Source organism: Rana temporaria, chromosome 9, assembly GCF_905171775.1.
Source record: "Rana temporaria chromosome 9, aRanTem1.1, whole genome shotgun sequence".
Lineage (NCBI taxonomy): Eukaryota > Metazoa > Chordata > Amphibia > Anura > Ranidae > Rana > Rana temporaria.
In genome coordinates this window covers 164,516,866-164,533,064 of record NC_053497.1, presented here as the reverse complement: position 1 = coordinate 164,533,064, position 16,199 = coordinate 164,516,866, and the positions used below count along the sequence as shown (strand labels likewise).

General features: G+C 41.6%; 1 protein-coding gene across 3 annotated transcripts in view; it reads right to left on the bottom strand.

The window, feature by feature from the left end:
• Positions 1 to 16,199, bottom strand: part of LOC120914273 — a 92,779-nt gene that overhangs the window by 66,956 nt on the left and 9,624 nt on the right. For 2 of the 3 annotated variants that reach the window (XM_040324900.1, XM_040324898.1), the window contains exons 2-3: positions 10,277 to 10,408; positions 7,905 to 8,234 (exon numbers count right to left, since the gene is read on the bottom strand). In XM_040324900.1, the coding sequence (XP_040180834.1) occupies positions 7,905 to 8,037 (133 nt within the window). In that variant the 5' untranslated portion in view covers positions 8,038 to 8,234; positions 10,277 to 10,408. The remainder of the gene's footprint in view (positions 1 to 7,904; positions 8,235 to 10,276; positions 10,409 to 16,199) is intronic. The other variant, XM_040324899.1, reaches the window with a different exon arrangement.

The following is a 16,199-nucleotide window of genomic DNA, read 5'->3' as shown; positions in this document are numbered from 1 at the left end:
ATTTTTAAATTTTCGAATTTTTAAATTTTTCAATTTCCGAATTTTTCAATTTTCGAATTTTTCAATTTTCGAATTTTCAAATGTTTCACTTTTCCAATTTCGAATTTTTCAGAAATTTCGAATTTTAAAATTTTCGAATTTTGAAAAATTCCAAATCTGAAAAATTCCAAATCTGAAAAATTCCAAATCTGAAAAATTCCAAATCTGAAAAATTCGAAAATTGAAAAATTCGAAATTTCGAAATTTCTGAAAAATTCGAAATTGGAAAAGTGAAAAATTCGAAAATTGAAAAATTCAAAAAAGTGAAACATTCTAAAATTCGAAAATAGAAAAAATTTGAAAAAAAAAAATCGAAAATTGAAAAATTCGCAAATTCGGAATTTCGAAAATCCGAAATTTTTTCGTATTTCCGAAAATCCGAATTTCCGAAATTCGTAAATACGAAAATTTGGGAATTAAAAAACAACGGAAATACGAAAATTCGTAAATTCATAAATACGAATTTTCGAAAATACGAAAGTGGAAAAATTCGAAAATTGAACAATTGGAAAATTGAAAAATTCGAAAATTGAATTTTTCAATTTTCGAATTTTTCAATTTTCGAAATTCCGAATATTTTCGTATTTCGAAAGCTCGAAAATTAAAAAATTTAAAAATCGAAATTTCGAAAATTGAAAAATTCGAAATTCGAAAACTGAAAAATTTGAAATATGAAACTTCGAAAATACGAAATTTCGAAAATGAAAAAATTCGAAATTTGACAAATTCGAAAATTGAAAAATTCGAAAATTGAACAATTCGAAATTCAAAAAATTCGAAAACTGGAAAATTCGAAATTTTGAAAACTGGAAAATTCGAAATTTCGAAAATTAGAAAATTTCGAAAATTTGAAAATTTCGAAAATTTGAAAATTTCGAAAATTTGAAAATTTCGAAAATTTGAAAATTTCGAAATTTCTAAAAATTAGAAATTTCGAAAATTGAAAAATTCGAAACGTCAAAAATTCGAAAATTAAAAAATTCGTAAATTTCCGATATTTTTTTCCGTTTCATCCGTTTTTTTCGTTTCATTCGTTTTTTCCGTTTTTTGCTTTTCTGGAAATCCGAAAATTTTCCGAATTTACGAATTTACGAAAAAAGCAAAAAAAAAAATTATTTTTTTCGAAATTTACGAATTTCCGAAAAAATAAAAAAACGAATGAAACAAAAACGGAAAAAAACGAATTTTTCGAATTTCCCGAATTTATGAATTTACGAATATACAAAAAAATAAAAAAAACAAAAATAACAAACAAATTTTTTAGCATTGCACGTGTCTACCAAAAACAGCTGCTGTAAAAAATTCAAAAAACGTCCAGTGTGCATGAGGCCTAAAATACACAGACACTCACCTACTCAGGAGTCTAGTGCTGTCATCACCCGAGCCTATTCTTTGCCAGTCTCTGGATCCCCGGCAATGCGAAGTACTTTCAGACTGGTCCTGAAGCCTCCTGGGATATATCACATGTCCCAGGAGGTTTGGGACCAGCCTAATAGTACAGTGGGGCGGGCTGAACTTTTGCAATCCTTGCCTATGTAAGAAATGCTGAACTAGGAGCTGGTACTTGTCAGAAAAATATACCCGCTCCCAATTGGCAAAAAGGGGGGAAGGAGGAGGATGAGCCAAAATTACACTAGCAGAACTAAGCCCTCTTATCCTTTTCAGCTAAGAAAGCTGCCATCTTAGTTTTAGTTTGATTTTCAACTGCCGTGGTGCTGCACATGTGACACCAGCCATTTGATGCTTTGACCGTTTGGTTAAAAGCACAAGCAAATGTGACCGTTAGCGTTCCCGGCATACCATAACTGTTTTATAAACCATTGGGTTTAGTTCCACTTTTAAACTGTTATGGAAATACTGTGGCATGGCGGCCCTCCTGCACAAAATCACTTACCTGTACGTGATTTTGTGCACTGGGTCTGGAGTACGTGCAGGTGACACCAGCAACCCGCTCCCACTGTGACACAGTAGGAGCCAATCAGTGGGTCCGGTGGACGCAATGTCAGGATATGGACCTCTGTCTTCCCCCAGTCAAAGCACCCTCCCACACAGTTAGAAAGCACTCCCTAGGCACACATTAAACACTTTGATTGCCCCTTATGTTAACGTCTTCCCAGCCAGGGTCATTAGTACAGTGACAGTGTATTTTTTTAGCACTGATCACTATAATGAGTGTCACTCCCCCAAAAGTGTCAGATTTGTCTGCCGCAATGTTGCAGTCTCACTAAAAACTACTGATCGCCGCATTACTAGTAAAATAATTAAAAATTACATAAATATATCCCATAATTTGTAGACGCTATAACCTTCCTGGGGGTTGAAGTGGTTAAGCGAAGTTCCACTTTAAATATTCCTATTGAATTCCTTCTGAAAATGCCAGTTGCCCGGATGTCATGTTGATTCTCAGCCCAATACTTTCATGGTCCAGTTAAATTTGTGTGCGGTGTTTATCGACACCCGTTACAAGCGTCATGCCACACCTTATTGTGCGTTAAACTAAGGCAGCCCATTGAAATCAAATCAAGAGACAGAATGAAAGGCAGTGCGATATGGCAATGCATATAACCTGCATTGCCATGCGTTGCACTAGCACACACATTAACACGAGTGTTCCTGCAACAGGTAGATGTAAATCTGCCCTCAAAGACAAGTATCTTAAATGCAGATCACAGGTCTAAAATGAATTCACTTGTGGTTAGGCATGTTTTTTAAGTTACAAATACGTTTTCCGTCAATTTTCGTTATTTTAGTTGATTCGTTAACATACGAATGAACGAACGGTTTAGCGCAATTAATAACGGATAACGATATTTTCAAAATAACGAATATGAAAAACAACGAAGATACGAAAGAAGAAAGAAACGAAAACATATAAACAACGAAAATACCGAACCCAAAAAAAATAATAATTACGAAAAACAAAATGAACGAAAATGCAAACTTAGTAATATTCGAAGACCGAAAAGAAAACAACCGAAATGCCGAACAAAGAATAAAAAACGAAAATCAAAACTAACGAAAAATAAATTACGAATCTTCGGAAAACGGAAATGAAAACAACGAAAATACGAAATAATGTAAATTAGCTTTCGTTAGTACTGAAATATTTCTGGACATTGACCTATAGCCACTGAGCGCTGTCCCTTTCCTCTGAAGAGGTTTGTTCCTTCCCCCAATGAGCTTCTTTCTCATTACCTCCTGGCTCCTTGTGTCTTTTTCTGTGTTAGACTGCAGTGCATCTAATTTCTAGATTTGTATTTGTAATATCTGACATATTTTAGTTTTCTTATACGTCAGACTTCATTCTAGACAGGGTGTGTGTGCTAACTAAGACAGTCAAGTCAATCACAGTAAAGTACGAATTACAAAATTACGACGAGTAGTGTGTCGAAAAAACGTAAAATGTATTCTAACAGAATTACGAATGCAATAAAATCTACAAAAGTATGTTTTTACAATCAAAGGAAATTAGACACGAAAATACGAATGATCATAAAGCAACCAAAATATATTTCTTACGAAAATACGAACGAGGCATGATGGAAAATATAATGTAAACACGAATAGCAAAACAACGAAAATTAAACTAACGTAAAAACGAAGGAACAAATAAAATCATTTTAAAAATACGAACGCGGCAGAATACAAAATATAACAAAAATACTAATCTCGATTCAACGAAAAATAAACTAACAGAGAAAAACGGAAACGGAAAAAAGACTGTTACGAAAATAATAAAGAGTACGAATACGATAACTAACGTCTTACGAAATTACGACTCGTTACGAATCACGATAAACGAACAGAAACGAAACAGAAATAAACGAAAATTTTTGCTGTGCACATATCTACTTGTGGTATACCTGCTCCAGATCAGTAACCAAGAAGGTTGAAGGCAGAGAATCATCATATCCTTTTTTTATAAAAAGATTGGCAAAAGGTGGTCCATGTATTTTTCCTTAAATTGGAGTTCCACCCAAAAGTTGAACTCTGCTTATCTGCCTCACCCCCCCCCCCCTCCGGTGCCACATTTGGCACCTTGCGGGGGGGGCGGGGGTGCGGTAACCTGTTTTTGACAGGTACCCGTCACCCACTTCAGGGAGACTGCGCCGCGGTTACCTTGGTTCCCCCCCCCTCCTTTCTCCGCCGCCAGTCCAGTGAGTAAGAGCATCATGCTATGCCGGTTTCATTTACCAAGAATGGCAGTGGCAGCAATCGAGAGCCAATCAGAAAATTGACTGGGGTGCCAACATCGCGGGCTACCTGGACAGGTAAGTGTCCTATTTAAAGTCAGCAGCTACAGTATTTTTGGTGTGGGGGGAATCCTCTTTAAACAAGCCATCCAACAAGCTAATGCCATCTAGGAAACGTTGTCATTTTTATACCCATTGGGCCAGATTCACATAGGTTAGCGGATCTTTAGATCCGCGTAACCTATGTGATTTAAGATCCGCCGCCGCAAGTTTTTGAGGCAAGTGGGTAATTCACAAAGCACTTACCTCAAAACTTGCGGCGGCGTATCGTAAATCCCCCGGCGGAATTAAAATTCCGCGGCTAGGGGGAGTGTACTATTCAAATCAGGCGCGTTCCCGCGCCGATCGAATAGCGCATGCACAGTCCGCAAATTTACCCAGCGTGCATTGCGCTAAATGACGTCGCAAGGACGTCATTGGTTTCGACGTGAACGTAAATGGCGTCCAGCCCTATTCACGGACGAGTTACGCAAACGACGTAAAAATTTAAAATCGCGACACGGGAACAACGGCCATACTTAACATTGGCTGCGCCTCATAGACCCAGGTGTAACTATCCCCCGGAAAAAGCCGAACGCAAACGACGTAAAAAAAAACGCCGGGCGGTCGTTTGTTTCTGAATCGGCGTATCTCCTCATTTGCATATTTGTTGCGTAAATAAACCGAAACGCCACCTAGCGGCGGGCTGGAATTGCATCCTATGTTCCCACGGTGTAACACAGTTACACCTGTCGGATCTTAGGCATATCTATGCGTAACTGATTCTATGATTCTATGACCGACGAAACTCAGACATACGACGGTGTATCAGGAGATACACCGTCGTATCTCTATGTGAATCTGGCCCACTATTTTTTATTTCAATATATTTTTATTGCGTTTTAATAAGGCAAATACAAATGAATTCGAACACCATGTACAAAGATACCTGAACATTTCGATATTGGTATTTAACAATTATGGATCACAGACATACAAAGAGCTAGGCTCTCTTAATCATATGGCATAAGTGAAAGTGTTATACATGTTGACGATATTTCTGATATATTGGATATAAAAAAACTTCAGGATTTTACTACTAATACCCTGTCGGCAAGTTATAGCATAGGTGGTGGGGCCAGGGGGGGGGGGTTGCCCCGGGCACAAAATTTAGAGGGGCGCAGCGGCAGGAGACTGTCAGCTCTTCCGCTTCGCTATGAGAATGAAGTTGCGGTGCAGTCCCGGCTTAGGCTCCAACGGTGACACTGACACAGCAGTTAATAAATGTACACTGAAGACCATCCATGATGATCCGAGGGATTGTGACCGTGCAGAGACTGGGGGTAAGGAGGAGGGCAGGTCAGTATAGGAATCAGGTAGGTCCGTGTAGTGGTCAGTATAGCAATCAGATAGGTCAGTTTAGTGGTCAGTGTGTGAATCAGGTAGGTTAGTATAGTGATCAGGTAGGCTGGTGTAGGAATAAGGTTGGTCAAAATACTACTGTACTAGTGGAAGGGACTCATAGAGTGCTAAAAATCTGCGGGTTAGGGAGCGCAAATCTCTTGCCCTGCCCCGTGTGCTGACAACCCACGCTACGCCACTGGGTAGCAGTACCAGAAACTTATGCTGTCATAAGGGCTTTAGCAAAAGAAGGGAGTCTACTTATTCCTTATATTTCTAACCTGTTCCCAGGAGACCCATGTATTATGGAATCTAACTCCATCTCCCAACTTGTAAGCCAAGATTTTCTCATATTTGTAAGCATTTTCCTCTAATCCCACAACCTCACCCACATTGGGCTCTAGCTGCGTTTTCCACTTCTGCATAAGTGTTAACCACGCTGCAAATATTATGTGCATAAGAACAACTTTTAAAGGAAAAGGGATGCTCTCCAGGTGAACACTTAATATAGTCTGTTCTACTGTGAGTCTAATGCCTCGTACACACGGTTGGACTTTTGACTGTGCAAAAGTCTGCCGTGACCGCGTCGGAAGTCTGATGGACAAAAAGAGAACAGGTTCTCTATCAAAAGTCCGTCGGACTTCCGAGAAAATAAGTCCGATGGAGGCTACACACGGCCGGACTTTCCAAGAAAAAAAGCCTGTCTGACTTTTTTCTCTGTAAGTCCAGCCGTGTGTACGAGGTATTACAAATATTCTAAAGCCTCGTACACACGATCAGTCCATCCGATGAGAATGGTCTGAAGGACCGTTGTCATCGGTTAACCGATGAAGCTGACTGATGGTCCGATCGTGTCAGAACGTGGTGACGTAAAACACGACGTGCTGAAAAAAATGAAGTTCAATGCTTCCAAGCATGCGTCGACTTGATTCTGAGCATGCGTGGATTTTTAACAGATGGTCGTGCCTACTAACGATCGGTTTTGACCTATCGGTTAGGAATCCATCGGTTAAATTTAAAGCAAGTTGGCTTTTTTTTAACCGATGGTCAAATAACCTATGGGGCCCACACACGATCGGTTTTGACTGATGAAAACGGTCCATCAGACCATTGTCCTCTGGTTAACCTATCGTGTGTACGAGGCTTAAGTGTTTGAGAGGTTAGTCTAGACTGGAGACTCCGTTGGAGAAGCTGTGGACATGGGGACAAATTTTGACAGTATGAATGGAGAATAATACCATCTAAGGTGAATCTTTTGGGCCATTTACCGATATGTGGACCATTTGGAAAAAATAAGGTTGCAACGGAGAGCCTTTTGCCACTGCTGATCTGTGACACCATTATTTTTTTAATCCTATGCAACTAGATTCAACAGGCTTTTTTCCATCTATTAGCATGGGTCTGAAACCTCTTGCCACATGACTATATTGGGTACACCCCCACCCCTTTGCTGCAGTGTGTGTAGGTGAAGCTGCAGTGAGCTCAAGAGTGGGCTATGTTGAAACTTTTGAGCTCTCTGTTCTACTGCTGGCTTCTACTGTATATGGAATTGGCTAGTCCTACAGCTATCTACAGTATATGTAGTTAAAGCCACTCAGCAGGTTGGCAGTGTATCTTTCTGCTTAACTGTAATATACCTTGAAAATTTATATCCAATTCCAGCTAAAATATTTAATTTAGGTTTGGGCTGATTAAGTTAATATTAAAGCTAAACTCTTAAAATTGCTTTCAATGATGGATAGCCTATGTATGGATACTGCTGTGCTAGGTGATACTATTCGTTTTATTGATCCTTGACACTACTGTAAGTGCTGAATTTTCAGTGCTGAGACCTACATTTCCTGCTCCCTCTCGGTTGACCTTAACCCTCATCCATTGACAAAATACAAGTAGTTCTAGAAATGAATGAGGGGACATCCTGATGTTCATCCACTCTCCCTCCCCTTGTCCATTCAAAGAATGTCTTGGACTCTGTGAAAATAATACAAGACATGTTATGAGTGGATGACTAGAGAGGAATGGCATCGAACAACGCTCTTCTTCACTATAAAAGAGCTGGAATTGTCTCACTCGCATGGCTAAATATGGCAAATATCATGGGGAACGTTACATCTGGGATCCCAGGTGTGTGCAGACAGCCATGGCCAGGAAGTCTGTACAAACCAAAGACAGGCTGGCAGCGGCCATTGCTGTCCACTGTTGTTCGCATATAACTACGGACAGAGCAATTACCTGAAGTTAGGGAATGATGATCATCTCTGGGTGCAAGTGTATTCCATATCTTCCCGTGTTTGCATTCGATATCAGAATATGAAATATCTTCTCTTTTTTTGGACCCCCGTTTAACAGAATGACAGCTACCCATAGTTTCATAGAAAGAGTGTTCTATAGAAAGAAGACAGAGAATGTATGCTACAGATGCTTATATTTTCAGAAGTATATAGGACACTGTTGCTGATTTCTCCATATAAAGAAAAAGTTAAATACTTAGCTTTCGTCCTGATCGACTCGAGTCTCTGCCGAGGAACAAGTACACGGGTGGCAGGCCTGCTTCACTTGTGCCTGGGAACAGAATACCACATTGGTGGGTACAGTTTTATTAGGCCCAAATCTTGCAGTTACAACTACAAAAACTCTTGAATACAAGTTTAAGCTCCCTCCTTTAGGAGAACCTCTGCAGTTCAGGTTGGTTTTCCACTGGTTCCCGCTATACATATTTCAGAGATACCAATGTCCCATAAACCCAGGCATAGCGTATGAGTGAAACTGTCCACACCTTTACCCCCCCCCCTCTAAGTCAGAATGGATGCCACAATTTTCAACCCTTGCTTCTCAAATAGTTCCAGCACAATAGATAGATAGATTGATAGATAGATAGATAGATAGATAGATAGATAGATAGATAGATAGATAGATAGATAGATAGATAGATAGACAGACAGACAGACAGATAGACAGACAGACAGACAGACAGACAGACAGACAGACAGATAGATAGATAGATAGATAGATAGATAGATAGATAGATAGATAGATAGATAGATAGATAGAATTTATTGACATTGCAACGGGGAAAATTCCCACACATTTATAAGCAACACGTCACATACATATTCACAAAATCTCAACAAAAATAGCAAAACACCTGTTAGAAATAGCAATATATAAATTATCCCTAGCAAATGGAAAGTAATCGTAAAAGGAAAACAAAATATTTAAAAGAAAATAACAAACATGTCATACTTACCTGCTCTGTGCAGTGGTTTTGCACAGAGCAGCCCTGATCCTCCTCTTCTCATGACCCCTATTGGAGCTCTGGGCCGCTCCCTCTTTTGACGAGAGCCCCCATAGCAAGTTGCTTGCTGTGGGGACACTTGTGTGTGCTCAATCCCAAACTGGCTTTCTGTGTCCATAAGACACGGAGATCGTGGCAAAGCCTCGCCCCTGCTCCCACCTCACGGGCTGTGGTTGACAGCATTGGTAGCCAATTGCTCCATGCCGCTGCATCTTAGCCAATCAGAAGGGAGAGACCCAGAATAGCCTCAGGTCTTGTGCCCATTGCTGGATCGTGATTGGGCTCAGGTAAGTATCGGGGGGCTGAGGGGGGGAGCTGCACACTAAAGGTTTTTAAAAAAAACTTCAGCCTTTACAACCACTTTAAAGGGGTTGTAAATGTTTTTCCTAAATAGCTTCCTTTACCCTAGTGCAGTCCTCCTTCACTTACCTCATCCTTCAATTTTGCTTTTAAATGTCTTTATTTCTTATGAGAAATCCTCACTTTCTGTTCTTCTGTCTGTAACTCCACACAGTAATGCAAGGCTTTCTCCCTGGTGTGGAGTGTCATGCTCACCCCCTCCCTTGGAATATAGGAGAGTCAGGACGCCCAGTAACACACAGCTCCATTCTCTATCTGCAACCTGACTTTCCAGTAGTCCAAGGGAGGGGGCGAGCACGAGCATGACACTCCACACCAGGGAAAATTTAACAGAAGGCTAATTAGACTAACATAAAGTACTTCTTCTCTTCTCTATTTACTCTAAATATCAAATAATATGGCAGAAGGGTAAACTAACTCTCTAGCTTCTACTTTGCCCATCCCACAGGGCAGTTTTTCACAAGGAGGTTCTAACCAATAGTGGCACAGCAAGAAAAAGGCCCATTGTAACAGGGGAATCCCAGACGCTACTACGCTGTTCACACTCCTGACTCCTTCCTCCAGAGAGAGACTCACAATGAAGACCCTTTAGCACCACCCACCTGTCCTTAAATAACCCATTACCAGGGCCAATGACAAAGAGGTTGGTTCCATGGAACCAGAGGGGCAGAACTAAACCATAGGGGCTTAATGCTCTTCAACACACGGGCCAGGAATTCTGGGCTCACTGGCTGCATATTTGATTCAGCTGGACAATCAGAATGTGGCAGTAATATTTATGAGAAGGTCGAGAATGGCAGTCCCCTATATTTTTCCAGTAAAATTAAGTAAATAAAGTATAATTAGGGGAATTAAGTTCAGGACCTACATAACTGGGGGAGAGGAAACCAGGCAGTGTGGAGGTAAATGGTTAAAAAAAAAATGAAAGTGTTGGCACTGCCGCACTTACTTGATTAGTCAGGAGAAGTAAAGCTGATGGGGGAGGAGAATGGGTGTATAGTCCGTCCGGAGAAATAAGGAAGATTCAGTCGAGGATCTGAAGTCAACGTATAAGCGTCCGTCTAGTTTTCACCTGCGACACCTGCAAGAGAAACATAGGATAATGAGTGTGCCAGAGCACCTCTTAAGACAGCTTAAAGCGGTGGTTCCCCTAAAAATAAAATGTTGACATCGCATTTAGCAAATAAATTACAGTTAGAATCGGCTTGTTTTATTTAAAAAATACCTCCGTACGTATCGTTTCCATTATTCGGTCCCACCGCCACTTCCGGGTACGATGCAGGCGGTGGGCGTTCCTAATTGATTGACAGGCATCCGAACGACGCATCCATCGCGTCACGAGATGCCGAAAAAAGCCGAACGTCGGTGCGCATGCGCCGTATAGAGCCGCACCGACGTTCGGCTTTTTTCGGCATCTCGTGACGCGATGGATGCGTCGTTCGGATGCCTGTCAATCAATTAGGAACGCCCACCGCCTGCATCGTACCCGGAAGTGGCGGTGGGACCGAATAATGGAAACGATACGTACGGAGGTATTTTTTAAATAAAACAAGCCGATTCTAACTGTAATTTATTTGCTAAATGCGATGTCAACATTTTATTTTTAGGGGAACCACCGCTCATGGGGAACCACCGCTTACGGGACAGCTCATGACTGCAACTCGTGCATATCTCAGTCTGGATTCAAAACCAGATGTTGGCCAAAAGTGGTGGGGCAGGTTAATTCACAGTCAGGGCCTGCTCTGGTACATGTTTGGAGGTCTAGGTCTCTGGAACTCCCCAGTAGGGACATTCCAGGCCTGCCCCCTTCATGGGGCTTCGGGTCTCGGGCAGCTTGTTGAAAACCACCACAATGTTCTTTACTTGTGTTTTCCTTCTGTTTTAGTGTGGTCAGAGGGCATATGTCAGGGGGCTTTGAGGTCTGAAGGTATCAATTTGGAAGGCAAGCTACTCTGTTATTGGGGTGAGCATGCTAGGCACAGTGGGCCAGATTCAGATACAATTACCAATTACGTTGTTCCATGGCAGCGTAATGTATCTGATTTACGTTACACCGCCGCAGGTTTACAGCGTAAGTGCCTGATTCTCAAAACTCTTACCTGTAAACTTGCGGCGGTGTAACGTAAATGCGCTCGGCGCAAGCCCGCCCAATTCAAATGGGGCGGGCACCATTTAAATTAGGCGCGTTCCTGCGCCGAATATACTGCGCATGCTCCGTCGGGTAAATTACCCGACGTGCATTTCGCTAAATGACGTCGCACGGACGTCATTTGTTTAGACGTTAACGTAAATGGCGTCCAGCGCCATTCACGGACGACTTACGTAAGCGACGTGGTTTTTTAAATTTTGACGCGGGAACGACGGCCATACTTAACATGGCTTAGAACAACTAGGGCTCAGCCCTAATTTTACACGGCGTAACTCGACGGAAACTACGTAAAGTTAGATCGACGGGCAGCGCGGATGTTCGGGAATCGCCGTAACTAGTCATTTGCATATTCTACACCGACCGCAATGGCCTCGCCACCTAGCGGCCGGCCTAGAATTGCATCCTTAAGATCCGACAGTGTAATTCAATTACACCTGTCGGATCTTAGGGCTAGCTATGCGTAACTGATTCTATGAATCAGTCGCATAGTTAGGACGGCCGTAACACAGAGATACGACGGCGTATCAGGAGATATGCCGTCGTATCTCTTTTGTGAATCTGGCCCAGTAATAGTAGGCATATAGCACAGGAGTTTATTATTGAATAAATGATTGATGTTCACTATTGGGCTGCGCTATCACAACTTTTTTCTTTACTGATTGCACTGTATGTGGTAACACATTTAGTGATAGCAGCAGCCTCACATTATATATAGGAATAAGTGGCAGCACATAACATCTTTATTATTTATTTTTTAACCATTTTTCGTCAAGTAAAATTTTTCTAAAGTAAAATAAAATCACACATTTTGGGTTGTCCCCAGAAAAGTAATAGAGCGGAAATCTTCCAATGGGGATTCTAGATAAGGTGAGATAAGGTGACCTGGGGGGGGGGGGGGGGGCAAGGGATTTCCTTAATTTGGAGGGATTTTCTCTCACTTCATGTTTTGGCTATAGGACAGGAAGTGAAGGTAACGTTCCCAAACCGGACAAATATGGCAAAAATTAACCTTACAGGGAAACCCTTCCTTGATCTATCCAAAATGAAAAAAAAAGTCTTGCCTATAGCTCTACTTTTACTTGTTTAGAAAGTCAATCTAATATACAGTATTTTAACTGTCACTTCCTGGTAGGTCTGTGGAAGAAGGGGTCTGTTGTGCACTGCAAATAAGAAATAATTGCGCAGTCCATTATAAACTTCATTAAAAACTCAACCTCAAAAAACATGATGGCACAATATGAAGACACCATAATCAGGACATTGAAATAAAGATAAATATATTTATATCCTGTGCTAAAGAAACCCCAGAGCATCAATGTGCATATGATAAAAAATGTGATAATGACGGCAGCTCTCACTGATATTACACACCAATATCCAGACAACTCATAAGAGATAAGTGTTGCGTTGTCACATAAAATTTCCCAATAGCAAAAATCAAATAAATCAAACTAATAAAGTCCAAGCGTTAACTGAAAAAAGTCCACTGTGAGGCCCCGTACACACGGCCGAGGAACTCGACGTGCCAAACACATCGAGTTGCTCGGCCAGTTCAGTCCTGGAGCCGCCGAGGACCTCGGCGGGCCGAGTTCTCCCATAGAACAACGAGGAAATAGAGAACATGTTCTCTATTTCCTCGCCGAGGTCCACGTCGGCTTCCTCGGCCGAAAGTGTACACACGGCCGGGTTTCTCGGCAGAATTCAGCCAGAAACTCGGTCGGAAGCTGAATTCTGCCGAGGAAACTGGTCGTGTGTACGGGGCCTGATAAAGGACCTTGATAAATCCAAAGTGCACCAGCTACCATGTTAAAAAAAAGGCTGCTTACAATAAGTTTAGACCCCTCATTACAAGAGGTCTAAACTTGCAATCAGATGATACAGACTCCCACATGGATAGATGGATGGATGGCGCTAATCTGCTTGGCTTCTCAGCCAACAGTGCTTCAGATCCCTGTCTAATGCCCAGTACACACGATCGGTCAATCCGACGAGAACGGTCTGATGGATTTTTCCATCAGTTAACCGATGAAGCTGACTGATGGTCAGTCGTGCCTACACACCATCGGTTAAAAAAACGATCGTGTCAGAACGCGGTCACGTAAACCACGTACGACGGCACTATAAAGGGGAAATTCAAATCCAATGGCGCCACCCTTGGGGCTGCTTTAGCTGATTTTGTGTTAGTAGAAGACGATTTGTGATTTTCTGTCTGTTACAGCGTTCTCCATAACGAATGCTAGTTTTACCAGAACGAGCGCCCCCGTCCCCTAATTTAGTCTGAGCATGCGTGGATTTTTAACCGATGGACGTGCCTACAAACGATCGTTTTTTTTTCTATCGGTTAGATATCCATCGGTTAATTTTAAAACAAGTTTCAAATTTTTTAACCGATGGATAAATAACCGAAGGGGCCTACACACGATCGGTTTGGTCTGATGAAAACGATCCATCAGACCGTTCTCATCGGATTGACCTATCGTGTGTACGCGGCATTAGAGATAATATGCCACAGGATGATCTCAAAATCGTTCAATAAATCCGATCTCACCACCATGGATACATCCCAAAGAAAGAATACTAATATCCATAGTCAAGTACTGTATACCGATTAAAAAAAACAAACAAAAAAAAACAAGTATAAGTACTCACAAACAAAAAGGACATTAAGAGCATTTAAAACCGGATAAAAATGTAGTTTGGGTACAGTGTTGCATGGCTGAGTAATTGTCATATACCAATTTATTAAAAAAGTTAAATTATTAAATTACTCACAAAAAAACTGACATTAAGAGCATTTAAGACCATGCTGCCAGTACTCCAGGCAGGCATGATGACATCACCACTATTCTTCACTGGACGTACGCTTCGTTCGCTCAATGGATTGTCTTCCTAGGGCACAAGGATGTACATTGGGTGGAGAATAATGGTGACTTCTTCACGCCTGCCCGGAGTACTGGCAGTGTAAATGCTCTTAATGTCCGTTTTTTGTGAGTAATTTAACTTTTTTAATAAATTGGTATTGGACCAAAATGTATACTGCTACATTTCTTTGGTAAGAAAGTATTATTTAGTTTGTGTGAAAGTTATAGAGTCTACAAGCTATGCTATGTATCATTGAAAATGGATCAATCCTGATGTACTGATATTCCTTGAGGTCCTAACATGCCAGGATAGTATAAATACCCCCCAAATCACCCCCTTTAGAAAGTAGAAAGGCCAGGGTATTTAATAAGAGGCATAGTGAGTTTTTTTTAAGTTGTAATTTTTTGGCACAATTCTTTAGAAAATAAAGAAGTTTAATAAAATGTGTTTTTTTCCCCACAATATTTTAATTTTAACAAATTATTTATCACACACCACATAGGCATAATTGCAATTACACTGCAAAATACATGTGTGATATTTTTTTCACCAGGGACACCAACAGATGTTGATGTTGCAATAGGACACTATTTCAGATGTTGGTGTGCACTTATACGCTGTGAAAGATGTTGATGGGACACTGGTACACTGTGACAGATGTTGATGGGGCACTGGTACGCTGTGACAGATGTTGATGGGGCACTGGTACGATGTGGCAGATGTTGATAGGGCACTGGTACGATGTGGCAGATGTTGATTGGAAACTGGTACACTCTGATAGATGTTGATGGGGCGCTGGCACACAGTGACAGATGTTGATGGGGAACTGGTACACAATGACAGTGCAGTGGTACACTGTGACAGATATTGATGGGACACTGGAACAGATATTGATGTGCACTTGAACAAGGGACAGATGGCTGCATTGTGTGTGATCGGTGTGTAGCTGAACAGTAAAATCATCAGCTACACACAGATTGATGACAGACGGCAGCGATCCCCTCTCCCACCCCCCCCCCCCCCCACTGAGTTTAGGAGGAGAGCTGAAACAGAGACACCGGCCTCTGTTTACATTCTGTGATGGCTGTGATTGGATACAACCATCACATGATCAGGAGGGCCAATCGGAGAGCCGATGTACTGATCTGTGAGGGTAGATTTGCTAAAGGCAATAGACTTTGCACTTTGCAAAGTGTAGTTGCAATAATTTTTCCCAGAGGTTAGTAAATGTGGTAAAGCTCTGCTGATTTCCATCATCCAATCATGTGTAAGCAAAAACATTTTTGTTTAAATTTTCCTTGCACCTGATTAAGTTATGTCGGTTACAGGCGTGTTTAAAAGAAAGCATTCAGGGGCATAAAAAATGCCCAAAATCAGCATTCAGGCCTAGTTAAAACCTATACAGGTTGCCGTTGATGCATTTTTCCAGTGCGTTTTTTCACACATGTTTTTACTGCATTTTGGGAAGCCTTAGCACCATCTCCAAGATCATTGAGAAAGCAGTAGTACAACAGCTACAACTCCATTTGGACACCCACAAACTCCTGGACCCACTACAATCGGGTTTTCACCCAGGCCACGGGACAGAAACAGCACTTCTCAAAATATGGGATGACGCCCTTCGAAGCAGCAGATGACGGAGAATCGTGTCTCCTGGTGCTGCTGGACCTCAGTGCAGCTTTCGACACAGTAGACCACAAAATTCTGCTCACTCGTCTCACAGAAGTAGCTGGAGTCGCAGACTCAGATCTACCCTGGTTCACATCATTCCTAGAGAATCGATCACAGACAGTGAAACTGGGAGCCTTCGTGTCGGAAGCGTGCTCCGTCACGTGCGGAGTCCCTCAAGGATCACCCCTGT